Genomic DNA, 12,685 nt, shown 5'->3' on the forward strand with positions numbered 1-12,685 from the left:
AGATTTACTCAATCATGGCCAAGCAGTTTAGATAACACGAGATGTCATGTAGCCATGTAATAATGATAACATGTGCGATCGAGCTGAGGGAGTCTCCCTACGTTAGATGTAGATAGTCAGCTTTAAGGGGGCGGGGTAACTCCCAATCCAGTCTGATCAGCACCACGGCTATGTGAGGAGACTGCAGGGATGGGGTTTGCTTTTGGCCAGCCTTCAATCCCTGGCTGGTGCACTCCCCTTTCCAGAGTACACTTAATATAGGGCTTTATTGTGTTCTGGATAGAAGCTGTGATGGATTCTCTTGCTCTCTCTCCCTCTCCTCCTCTCTCTCTCTCTCTCTCCCTCTCCCCCCCCCTCTCTCTCTCTCTTTCCCTCTCTCTCTCCCCACAGTCCAAAGTTATAGAGAGAGGGAGAGAGAGAGGGGGGGGGGGGCTGTCTCCCTCTGGGCTCCTAAATGACTTGGGGTTTCCATGGTGCAGTGATGTTTTTTTCCCCTCCATCTTAAAGGAGCTGCTTTACACAGCAGATCTCTCCAGAGACAGAAAACCCCTACATCAGCAAAACGGTCCAGAACCCTCCGGACCAGACCTGCTCTGGGCTTTTAAGCTCACTCCTGGACCAGAACCACTCCGCTCTGAGCTTTTAGTCCCAACACTTCCAAGGGCAGCAGCAGGCAGCTCCACCAACAACAACAACAACAACGCTGATTAATTTGAATCCGATTTAGCCTCTCCTCTCCATCACAACACCTCCTAGTTACTCTGATTGAATATCTCACCCACCGGTAACGAGTAACGTAACGAGGAGCCTTGTTTGCGTTTTCTCTTTCCTTGCCCCCCCCCCCCCCCCCCGCCAATGCAGCCCAGAGGGGAAGCCTTTGAAATGACTGGCAGGTTGACTGGCTGGTTGCTCCGCACAGACAGCGTTTTTTTGTCTCCGTGTCCTGTCCCGCCAGTCTCACTGCTGGATTTCTCCTCAGAGAGCGTAGGGAGATGTCCCCTTAATCCGTACGTATCGGTCGGCGGCGGGGACGTCACAGTGTGGGGCTGACAGGCTTTCCACCAGGGGCGGTGTGATGGCTATCATGTCTATCAAATGATCAAATTAACCATCATCCTGGCATGAGTGGGTGTTGGTTCCAACGCACCTGTTGTTTCTCGTTTTTCCGTTTGCAACAAAAACTCTGGACCTTTTTATGAATTAAAGTAGTCTTAAAATCAAAGTAACAAAAAAAAAGTTCAAATCAAAGTAACAAACGAAAGTAATATGTTGGTGTGGTATGTACGCAATGTTTGTTCGTATGTGTGTCTATTCTGGGTCGGGCCTATCCCCGATCGGAGTTCAATAGAGTTCAACAGTTATCAAACAAAATATTCAAGTTCTCTAAAATGAAATATAACAAAAAATATCTTGTATCAAACAAAAGCATATAACAACAAATCTTCTCTAATGTGGTGGTGGTTATCGTGGGGTGGAGATGAGGTTGAAAAACTGTGTCGCACCCTCACGTGTCAGGACTCATCAAACTCAAGCAAGGAGTACCGGTAATCACTTCCTTATATCCATACTGGTCCTTAGATTGAGCGAGACCCATTTTCAAAATAAAAGTCTTACAGATATCCATCTTATAGATAAACCCCTCAAAAACGTTATTTTGGTTGATTATTCCTCCCCTTTAATAAGGATCATGCATTCGTGGAATGAGCAACACAGCTAAACGTGTGGGTAGCGGAAGAATATTGCAGGGGATTTTGTCAATTTTTTTGGGGCCGTTACCCACACGTTTAGCTGTGTTGCTCATTTCACGAATGCATGATCCTTACACGTTGTACCTCGTTGTAAAGGTGACTAATCAGGCTTTCCAACGATATAAAATACAATACCAATTGGTATTATTAAAGGGGAGGAATAAACTTTTTTTGAGGAGTTTAGATGGCCGAAAGTACCACTTTCAAAGTACCATTCAAGAAAGGTTTTTCATAAATAATAATATAAAGCTTTTTGGCTCCAACAGGTTTACACAGTTTACCAAGTGCAGTGGAGGCTGTTTGTTTGTTTGGCTTACTCACACTCCACTCCCTCCGCCCTTCTGTGCAGGTCATTCCCGAATGGAAGGAGCAGGAGTGGGACACGGAGAAGCCCGACTCCTACGCCGGGATTTTCCACTTCCGTTTCTGGCGTTTCGGGGAGTGGGTTGACGTGGTGATTGACGACCGGCTGCCCACGGTGGACAACCAGCTGGTGTACTGCCACTCGGACGACAGCAATGAGTTTTGGAGCGCCCTGGTGGAGAAGGCCTATGCCAAGTCAGTAGAGCTACAGGAGATACAGGACAATCAGGGGACGGGGGTTTGGAGCCAGACAGTCGTTGAGAAGCCCTGGGCAGATTCTGTCATTTAAAGCCAAATTATAAAATCACATATTTGATTGCTTACCCTGAAAGGAGTCTATGGTCAAGGATAGACTTAAATCCATAGTTTGGTTGTGTTTATTTGGGTACTGCCGCTAACCGCTAACTGTTTTAACTTTTTTTAATCAATGCATGGACCGTAAATCCTTTTGTGAGAATTTAGGATGATTTGGGCATGACATTTCAAATACTGTATGCTAATTTAAGGTCCACTGACTTCCATTGGTTTTTGGTTTAAAATGTTTGTGGTTAGGGACAGTGTCCAGATAAACAGACTGCAAGTCTAGATTGAACTTTTCCATCTACTTCCATTTCCTTTCCATTGACATCGGAAGGAACCAAATAGGGATTTTGTAATTTCTTTAATGCTTGATTCCCCCTACCCTGCTGCCACAAGTTTTAATCACTATATTTAAGACAGTTACATGAGTCCTTTTGATTCATATACCGATATCCATTGACTGAGAACATTGACTAAGAATATGTTCTCAGTCAACTTACCTGGTAAAATAATAGTCAGATGTTATCAAATGAAAACACTGTGTTTGGTTTGCATCCGGGTGTCAGTGACACGCTATCCGCTTGTTAAGTCGTGACGTGTTTCCGGGTCCAATGTTGGCTGAGGCGCTGTCTTCGAAATGCCGAAATAATAATAATAATTAATTATATTTATATAGCGCTTTTCCGAGGCTCAAATACCCTGACAATATGGAGAAAACGGGAAAGTGCTGTGTCCCTTGTTGTATGAATAGATCCGAGTTTAAAAAACGATTGAACTGTCATTCTACCGCTGTAGTTCACAGGTACTCTGGTGCGGGGAATTTCTGGTTTGGACTCGGAAATGGCTAAACGTCACTTTTGACGTCAGACTTAACAAGCGGATAGACAGCATTGGTACAGGTCATTCATCTGCCCATCCATACCACTCTACCCCCTTCTCCTCCCCCGTCTCTGCAGGGTGTACGGCTGCTACGAGGCCCTGGACGGAGGCAACACGGCTGACGCCCTGGTGGACTTCACTGGGGGGGTGTCTGAGCCCATGGACCTGCTGGAGGGGCAGATGGCCACGGACGAGGTGGCCCGCAACCAGCTGTTTGAGAGGGTGCTGAAGGTCCACAACCGCGACGGGCTCATCAGCTGCTCCATCAGGGTAAGTGAGGCAGAGCTGAAACGAGGTTGTTTAACATGATTATATGGAACTTCTGACCTGAGGGGGAGCTCTTGAGCTAGGTGGGTCCCCTAAATAGACAGAAAATTAAATACATTGTCAAGAAATGACCTGATTGGTTGATTGTCCCCAATCAGGTTTGCATAGTGCTTTTTACATAGACATGTCACAAAGTGCTTCACTACTAAAAGAATACTACACAATATAAACAATAAATACAATACAAATATGACCTCACACCAAATCATAGACCCCAAGGCATAAGCCAAGGAAAAAACTCCCCAGAGGGTAGATACAATATAGGGCATAGTGGCAAGGAAAACATTAACTTATTAATAATATAACATGAACTATCCAGTGAATATTGAATCCAACATTCTAACACTAAGCTGTATGTAAGTAAGCAAAACCACGCCATGATTGGGTTGCTCACTCCTTTCTGGGTATTTGTAAGATTCAATAAATGTGTTATTTGAAAACAGTACCGGTAATCACAAACTGAGTATAATTACTGTGGACGGAGGATCAGAGGTGGACGTCAAAGCCAGAATTGGAAAAGCAAGGACAAAATGTAACATCTTAAACAACATTTGGAAAACAAAAAACCTATCAATCAAGACCAAACTAAAAATATTCAACTCAAAGGTCAAATCCACTCTGGAAGACACCCACCAACATAATCAACAAACTACAGACATTCATGAACTGGTGCCTCCGACGCCTCCTGGGAATCTCCTGGCCCAACACCATCTCAAACAGCAACCTGTGGGAACTCACCAAACAAGAAACCATAGAAATCCAAATCAGGAGGAGGAAATGGAAATGGATAGGCCACACATGTAGAAAAACAAACAAATCAATCACAAAGCAGGTTCTAACATGGAACCCACAAGGCAGGAGGAAGAGAAGAAGACCTAGAACCACCTGGAGAAGAACCACAGAACAGGAGATGAAGGTGAAGGGCTGTCATGGCAACAACGAATAGGAGAACACAAGACTGGAGAGGATGAAGGGGTTTCATCCAAGTAAGTAAGTAAATAAGTAAGTAATCACAAACTACAGTAAATGTACCGGTCCGTGGGTCACTTGGGCCATACAGAAAGAACGAATAATCATTTAGAAAAATGTGTTTACAATTTTTGTGTTTTAGGTGTTTCATTTTGAAAAATGACCAGATACATCCATCTGTGCCTCTTGACACGTGTCAAGACGCTCGTCTCAGTCACGTGATACGTTATCCCAAAAATTACCCACAAACCATTTGTGAACAAACCAGGTGAATGGAGCCTGTCCCTGCAAGAAGAAGATCAACAGCTGGAGATTGCAAATGACTGTGGCCTTAAAAGTATGTTTCAGACAACAACTGTGCCGGTGTTCTGGATTAAAATCATGGCAGAATATCCAGAGATCGCCTAAAAAGCACTGAAAACCCTGCTTCCATTTCCAACATCCTATCTTTGTGAAGCGGGGTTTTCTGCAGTGACAGTGACCAAAACAAAATTCCGGAGTAGACTGTACATAAGGGACACACCTTCGGGTGTCATTGTCTCCCATCACCCTTAGATGGGACCGGCTCGTTGCAGAGATACAAGCTCAGGGCTTGCACTAAGTGTAATGGTGAGTTGTATTTTTTATGCACTTTATATTTGTTTTTATGCCGGTCGTATCATTTTATTTCGTCATATTTATTCCCCACACATTGATGGCCGGACCGTGAAAATATTGTCTTACATGAAACCGGTCCGTGGCGCCAAAAAAGGTTGAGGACCGCTGAGTTAGTCCATATGTTTGTGAATCTATTATGTCTCCATTTATCCATCCATCTGTCCAACTGATTACCCAATGCAGCCTCTCCGCTGACGAGTTAGACGTGGCTGGATACACACACTTCCAGAGCCAACCTCCTCTCCTCCCCTACAGGGAGTATGTGCATTCGGTCAAGTCAAACGAGGACAGAGTGTGTCTGTCTATCTATCCGTCCATCCATCCATCCATCTATCTGTCAGTGCCAATAATATTGGATATTGGATGTTGTTTAGACTCTGTATGCGTCTATTTATCTCTTCATCACTAAGCACATCTGCTGTTGGGAGCTGCATTAGTAGGTCTTGCGCTCTCCCAGCGGCGAGTGGGTCCCTCCTTTGATTGTCTGCTCTTGTTGTTGTTTGTCCCAACAAGTCCAGACAGAGGCAGCTGAACTCATTTACAGGCTTTCATTGGGATTCCAAGTACCGCACAGCTCGACATGAAATGAGCGATGCCCGTTTCATATTCATGAGGGTTTTCTTTTTCCTTCTGAGGATCCATTTCGGAACAGAAACAGAACCGACGCGACAAACACCTAAACAATCACTTCAACAGGAGACGAACAGCCCTGACGTGACCCCGTGGCTTGTTGTTGGGTTGTTGTTGTTGTACCGTCCTTGCGACGTTGCTGGCAGACTGATACGAAATTATACAAGAAAGCTCTTAAAAGCCACACTCATACATCTCCCCTGACTCCCAACTTAATTGCTTTTCTCTTTCTCTCTTTCTCTGTTCTCTTCAAAGCAGTGGAGGTGAAAAATCATGCGAGTCGTGGGGAATTCTTAAAGCTATTTCACAGAGCCCGCATGTACACAGCCTTCCTGCTTAGCATGCCAGGGGGTAGCAGGATCTGGTCTTTGTCTGTCTGTCTGTTTGTCTCTCTGTGTCTCTCCGTCTTTCCATCTGTCTCTCTGTTTGCCTCTCTGTCCAGAAGGTTTAAAGGTCCATGGCCAGGTCTTAGCCTGGAGAATACAGTATCAAATCCTGCTACTGAATGATTCACACATGAAACAAACCAATCTAAATACCGTGGTTATTGAATCCTCTCAGATTATATGAATTTCAATGGAGGAACTACCCCGTTGAAATGTGGATGTCTTTTAGTGATGGACCACTCCTCTCACACCACCAGTATGTTGTGGCCAAGGGATGCTTACTCCCTTGGTTAGTTTTCCCCTGCTGCCATTGCATCACTTTTGTTTGTGTGCAACGGGCTTGCATCTGGACATGGTCTGGGATAAAAGTACTATGGTGATAACATATAGACTTAAAATAGACTTTTTCTAGAACCTGACAGATACAGTGCTGCTTGAAAGTATGTGAACCCCTTGTGCAATTCTAGATTTTTTGGTTTTTACCATGACATCTTTATTTAATCAGAACCAGTCTTTTTTATCTGACAGGTTAATTTATCAGTTCCATATGTTGGTTTAGAGGGAATCATGCGTGCAGTAGGAAAACACAATTATAAAGAAATGAGTGCAGGAGCAAAAATAAGTGAAAAAAGAAGAACAAACGACCTGAGCTTGGCTACGCTATGCTACGCTATGCTATGCTATGCTATGCTACGCTATGCTATGCTGACCAGGTTTACACATCCACAAGAGTTGCTGGAACTCTGCCGGAAAGGATGTGAAATGTGAAAAAAGAAATGTGAAAAGAAAACACATCAGATCCAGCACAGTATGTTTTGAATGGTTTGGCCCTGTAGTGTGCAGACGGATTCCCTTATAGACATCTCCAAGTAGAACTCAATTTCATTCAACTGGCTGGTCTCCTAGGCGACCACGGTGGAGGACATGGAGGCTCGGCTGGATTGCGGCCTGGTGAAAGGCCACGCCTACGCGGTGACGGATGTGAAGAAGGTGCGCCTGGGTCACGGCCTGCTGGCCTTCTTCAAGTCAGAGAAGCTGCAGATGATCCGTATGAGGAATCCCTGGGGAGAGAAGGAGTGGAGTGGACCCTGGAGCGACAGGTAAACACAACACTGCCCCCCAATGGCCCGGAGGTGTAACAGCAACTGTTAGTTTGCTGTTCTCCCCCATCAGGTCCAGTATGTAGATTTGAGCATTACAATTGTGCTAAATGACCATGATAAATCGGTAGCCATCAAGGAATGACATCACATCATAAAGTACGAGAGAGCTGTTTTGGTGTGGTGGTTGGGCACTGGCCTTGACGTATCATTTCTATGTTTTGTTTGTTCACTCGGATATGCAAACATTCGCCGCTATTAGAAAACGTAGCAAATCGTTTTCAGTGTAAAAACAAAAACAAACCCTAGGCAATTCAGTCTGCAAGTCACCATCCTCCAGATATTTCAAGTGTAATATACTCTTCCTCCCCTACAAACTGGTCAAACTGGCGGTCTTGCAGTGCGGGATGGAGGCTTCCTTTCACATAGTGCCTCTGTGCCTTGAAATGATGGATTGTGGGGGTAATGAGGTAGAGATAGGTGTCCTCCCTCTGCTGAATGGGAATACCTCTTGTTATAAGAATCCCCCCTATAAACTCTCCCTGGGGGACAATGGATGGGATTGAAATATTATAATAGGAAGGGGGCGTCTTATTATTCTTTCCACCGAGTTTGTGACACCAGCTGAGATTGTAGCGCCGGCTCAAGATGGGGCCTGAATTATTGACGAGTTAAAGGGGAGAGATGTTATTAAAGGGAAGCGAGTCGTCTCTCTCTCTTTCTCTCTCTTTCTCTCTCTCTCACATTCTCTCTCTCTCACTCACTCCATCTCTCTCTCTCTCTCTCTCTCTCTCTCTCTCTCTCTCTCTTTCTCTCTCTCTCTCTCTCTCCATATTTCCACAGAACTGAATTATTTATTTGGGGGTTTTGATCAAAACTGTGACTAGACCGAGACTATTATGTCTTGTGTGGAATCCTCAAAGAGTCCTGAACGTAGTTAGCTAGTCTCTAAGAGGTGAGTCAACCACCTGGGATGTTTGTCTTCTTAGAGGTCAACTGGTTCGGTGCTCTCTTGCCCTGTGACTTATTTTACAATGACCCCCGATTTTTGTAGTCCTTATGCTCCACAAGAGGTCTCTCTCCCCTCTGTCTCGTGGTTAGCATGCTGTCTTGTGAACTCTGCGTCGCGCTGTCTAACATGACATCATGTCCTGTCCCTCTCCCAGCTCAGAGGAGTGGAAGAAAGTGAGCAAGAGTGAAAGAGAGAAGCTGGGGGTCACCGTGCAGGACGACGGAGAGTTCTGGTGAGAGAGAGAGAGAGAGAACCGTATCTCTGCTGTACCCCCTCCCCCCCCCACCACTAGTCCATCATCATCATCTCATTTGTCTCATTCTAAATCCTCTGCAGGTTCAGTCAGATCATTCTCTCCAATACTCTCATACAATACCACACGCTTTCCCCATTCCTTTGTTTCACGTCTTCTCTCAATCAGACCTTAACCATACCAAACCATACCAAACCATACCACACCACACCACACCACACCACACCATACAATACCATGCCATGCCATGCCCAGCCCTGCCCTGCCCTAACCTAACCTACCCTACCACACCACACCATACCATACAACACAATACCATGCCATGCCCTGCCCTAACCTAACCTACCCTACCACACCACACCACACCCTACCACACCACACCCTACCATACCATACCACACCACAACGACCTAACCATACCACACCACACCACACCCTACCACACCACACCACACCACACCACACCCTACCACACCACACCACACCCTACCACACCACACCACACCACACCCTACCACACCACACCCTACCACACCCTACCACACCACACCCTACCACACCCACACCACACCACACCACACCGCACCACACCATACCACTAGGACCTCCCTAGATGTTGATGTATATACTGTATCTCTCCTTCCTTCCTCACATCTTCTCCTTCTGTCTCCTCCGCCCTGCCTCTCCTGACCCCAGGATGACCTTTGATGACTTCTGCCAGTACTTCACAGACCTGATCCTCTGCCGCCTCATCAACACGTCCTACCTGAGCATCCATAAGACCTGGGAGGAGGAGGTGATGAGGGGCACCTGGCTCCACCGCCAAGACCCCCTCCGCAACCGCTCTGGGGGCTGCATCAACCACAAGACCACCTTCCTCCAGAACCCACAGGTGTGTGTGTGTGTGTGTGTGTGTGCGCGCGTGCGTACATGCGTGTCTGTCTCTGTGTGTGTGTGTGTGTGTGTGTGTGTGTGAGTGTCTGTCTGTGTGTGTGTGTGTGTGTGTGTGTGTGTGTGCGTGTGCGCGTGTGCGTACATGCGCGAATGTGTGTGTGCGTGTCTGTCTGTGTGTGTCTGCGGTGTTCTGTGTGAAGGTGTCTGTGTCATTTACATTTGACATTGACATTTTGGCCATTTAGTAGACGCCTTATTCCAAAGCGACTTACTATGGCTATGTAGACTCTGTGTTGCTATGGCTACGTTGACTCTGTGTTGCTATGGCTATGTAGACTCTGTGTTGCTATGGCTACGTTGACTCTGTGTTGCTATGGCTACATTGACTCTGTGTTACTATGGCTACGTTGACTCTGTGTTACTATGGCTACGTTGACTCTGTGTTACTATGGCTACGTCGACTCTGTGTTACTATGGCTACGTTGACTCTGTGTTACTACGGCTACGTTGACTCTGTGTTACTATGGCTACATTGACTCTGTGTTACTATGGCTACGTTGACTCTGTGTTACTATGGCTACGTTGACTCTGTGTTACTATGGCTACATTGACTCTGTCCCCTCCAGTACGTGTTTGATGTGAAGAAGGTGGAGGACGAGGTCCTGATCTGCCTGCAGCAGAAGGAGAGGAGAGCCACCGCCAAGGAAGGCAAGGGAGAGAACCTGGCCATCGGCTTCGACATTCACCGGGTAGACGCACACACACACACACACACACACTCACACACACACACACACACACACACACACACATACACACACACTCACACTCACACTCATTCACTCACTCACTCTCACTCACGCTCACACTCGCTCACACTCACACTCACTCACTCACTCACACTCACACTTACTCACTCGCTCACTCACTCACTCATTCACACTGACACTGACACTCACTCACACACTCACACTCACTCACTCACTCACTCACTCACTCACACTCACACTCACACTCACACTCACACTCACACTCCCACTCACACTCACTCACTCACTCACTCACTCACTCACACTGACACTGACACTGACACTGACACTCACTCACTCACACACTCACACACTCACTCACTCACTCCAGGCACATTCCCACTTCTATGTCTTCAACTGAAGCTGACGTGCTGACGACGAGTCCTCCCTGCCCCTAGGTGGAGCTGAACAGGAAGTACCGCATGCACACAGCCCAGCAGAAGGTGGCGGGCTCCATCTACATCAACTCCCGCTGCGTGTTCCTCAGGAAGGAGCTGAAGGAGGGGCGCTACGTCATCATCCCCACCACCTTCGACCCCGGGCAGGGGGGGGAGTTCCTGCTGAGGGTCTTCACCGACGTGCCTTCAGACTGCAAGTAAACCAGCCGGCCGACATGCTTACCTACATGTTTTACCGCCCCCCCCTCCCCCCTCCCCCTTACTTCATGGTCTCACCCCCCCCCCCATTTTGTCTTTTCCGTAAAGTAAGTAAGTAAGTAAAGCTTTATTTATATAGCGCCTTTCGTACATGAAATGCAACTCAAAGCACTTTACAATAGAACATATACAGTACAACCAAAGATTACAAGAAGGGGGGGGGGAGGGGTGGAGAAGGGGGGGGGGGGGATTTATTTGTTATAGACAGTATAACAAATAAATCAATAATTGTTTTATCGCCCACACACACATACACACACACACACACACACATTTTGTGTTTTCCGTAGACAGTATAACAAATAAATCAATAATTGTTTTATAATAAATGCAATCAACTTGTCAGTCAATTGTTGGAGTTTGGTGTTTTATGCTCTAGGCAAGGGGTCGGCCATAGACGGTGACCCTGGAGCAATTAGAGGTTCAGTGCCTTGCTCAAGGACACCTCGACACATGGCCAGTCGGGGGTTCGAACCACAGAGCTGCCGCCCTTATGATCGTTAGACGCCGGCTCTACCAGTTGAGCCATAGACGCCCCCTAGCCAGTAGACTAGGCTATGAGACGGGGAGTTGAGCAGTTGTAGGATCGGTACAGTAGATTGTTCTGACACAAGGCAAGGCAAGTTTATTTGTGTAGCACATTTCATACAACAGGGGCAATTCAAAGTGCTTTACTTACATTATTTAAAAATACAGCAAGAGGAGCATAGAGCATAAAAATTACAATTAATAAAAGCAAATATAAGAAGTAAATAGATAAAACATTTAATAAGACAATAGTTAATGGAAAAAAGGCTGATAGAAGTGTTTGTGTTTAATCATAACTGCTGCAAAACATGAATGTTTTTAGCTTAGATTTAAATATTTTAAGGGTTTGGGCCTTAAAAAAAGTTTGATTTCTTCAGGGAGTTTGTTCCAGGAGCATGCGGCAGCGTGACTGAAAGCTGCTGCACCATATTTTGTTTTTACTCTTAGAATGATTAGCTGATTAGTCTCAGCTGACCTTAGGGACCTTGCGGGAATATAGGGTGAGAGGAGGATCTGATATGTATTTTGGTCCAAGACCATTTTGTGATTTCTATGTGATTAGGAGGATTTTGAATTCAATTCTCTGAGAGACTGGTAGCCTGTGCAGGGATCACAGAATTGGTGTAATGTGTTCAAATTTCTTCACACAGGTCAGGAGATGGAGTGATTGCTTTTGATGGGGAAACATGATGCATTCGGTTGATTAATACATGATAACTATATAATAGTATTACTGTTTATCAGATCTGTTACTGCCTACTCTATCAAGGCCCTCTTGTCTCTCTGCCTTAAGGAGGATTTGTTGTTTTGGTCTGAGGCCAAGCTGCTGGGGCCATTACCACACTCAGCCTGGTAAACAGGTTGACCTCCGACGTCCACGAGCTGTCTGAGTGATAAGACAGAGATGGAGGGGGAGGGGGAGGGGGGTTGAGCGGGGTCATTCGATTTACTGCCTCTGGTACTTTTCCAATGCTCGTCGTTTAGCCTCAAAGTGCGGACCAGACTTCAGCTCCTCAGAGTTTCCTCCCAGGTTGCTGTATGCTGTATGCTTGTTTCAAGACGACCATTAAGTCGACTCCAGTGATCTGATCTCATCTTTTGAATCCTCACATCTGGTTCCCAGTTGTTCAAAACGTTTCATCTGGATCAGAATGACAAAAAGAACCAGGATCAT

At 46.1% G+C, this 12,685-nt stretch overlaps 1 protein-coding gene across 1 annotated transcript in view; it reads left to right on the forward strand.

The window, feature by feature from the left end:
* The window catches only part of capn5b (calpain 5b), a gene marked incomplete at both ends in the record, with an annotated part of 31,286 nt that overhangs the window by 15,947 nt on the left and 2,654 nt on the right, over window positions 1-12,685 (forward strand). The window contains 7 exons of the mRNA XM_080528025.1: window positions 2,098-2,306; window positions 3,368-3,560; window positions 7,166-7,359; window positions 8,526-8,603; window positions 9,321-9,516; window positions 10,145-10,267; window positions 10,726-10,922. Of these exons, the coding sequence (XP_080384151.1) occupies window positions 2,098-2,306; window positions 3,368-3,560; window positions 7,166-7,359; window positions 8,526-8,603; window positions 9,321-9,516; window positions 10,145-10,267; window positions 10,726-10,922 (1,190 nt within the window). The remainder of the gene's footprint in view (window positions 1-2,097; window positions 2,307-3,367; window positions 3,561-7,165; window positions 7,360-8,525; window positions 8,604-9,320; window positions 9,517-10,144; window positions 10,268-10,725; window positions 10,923-12,685) is intronic.

Source organism: Nansenia antarctica, assembly GCF_963989245.1.
Source record: "Nansenia antarctica genome assembly, chromosome: 4".
In the NCBI taxonomy this organism is placed as follows: Eukaryota; Metazoa; Chordata; class Actinopteri; order Argentiniformes; family Microstomatidae; genus Nansenia; species Nansenia antarctica.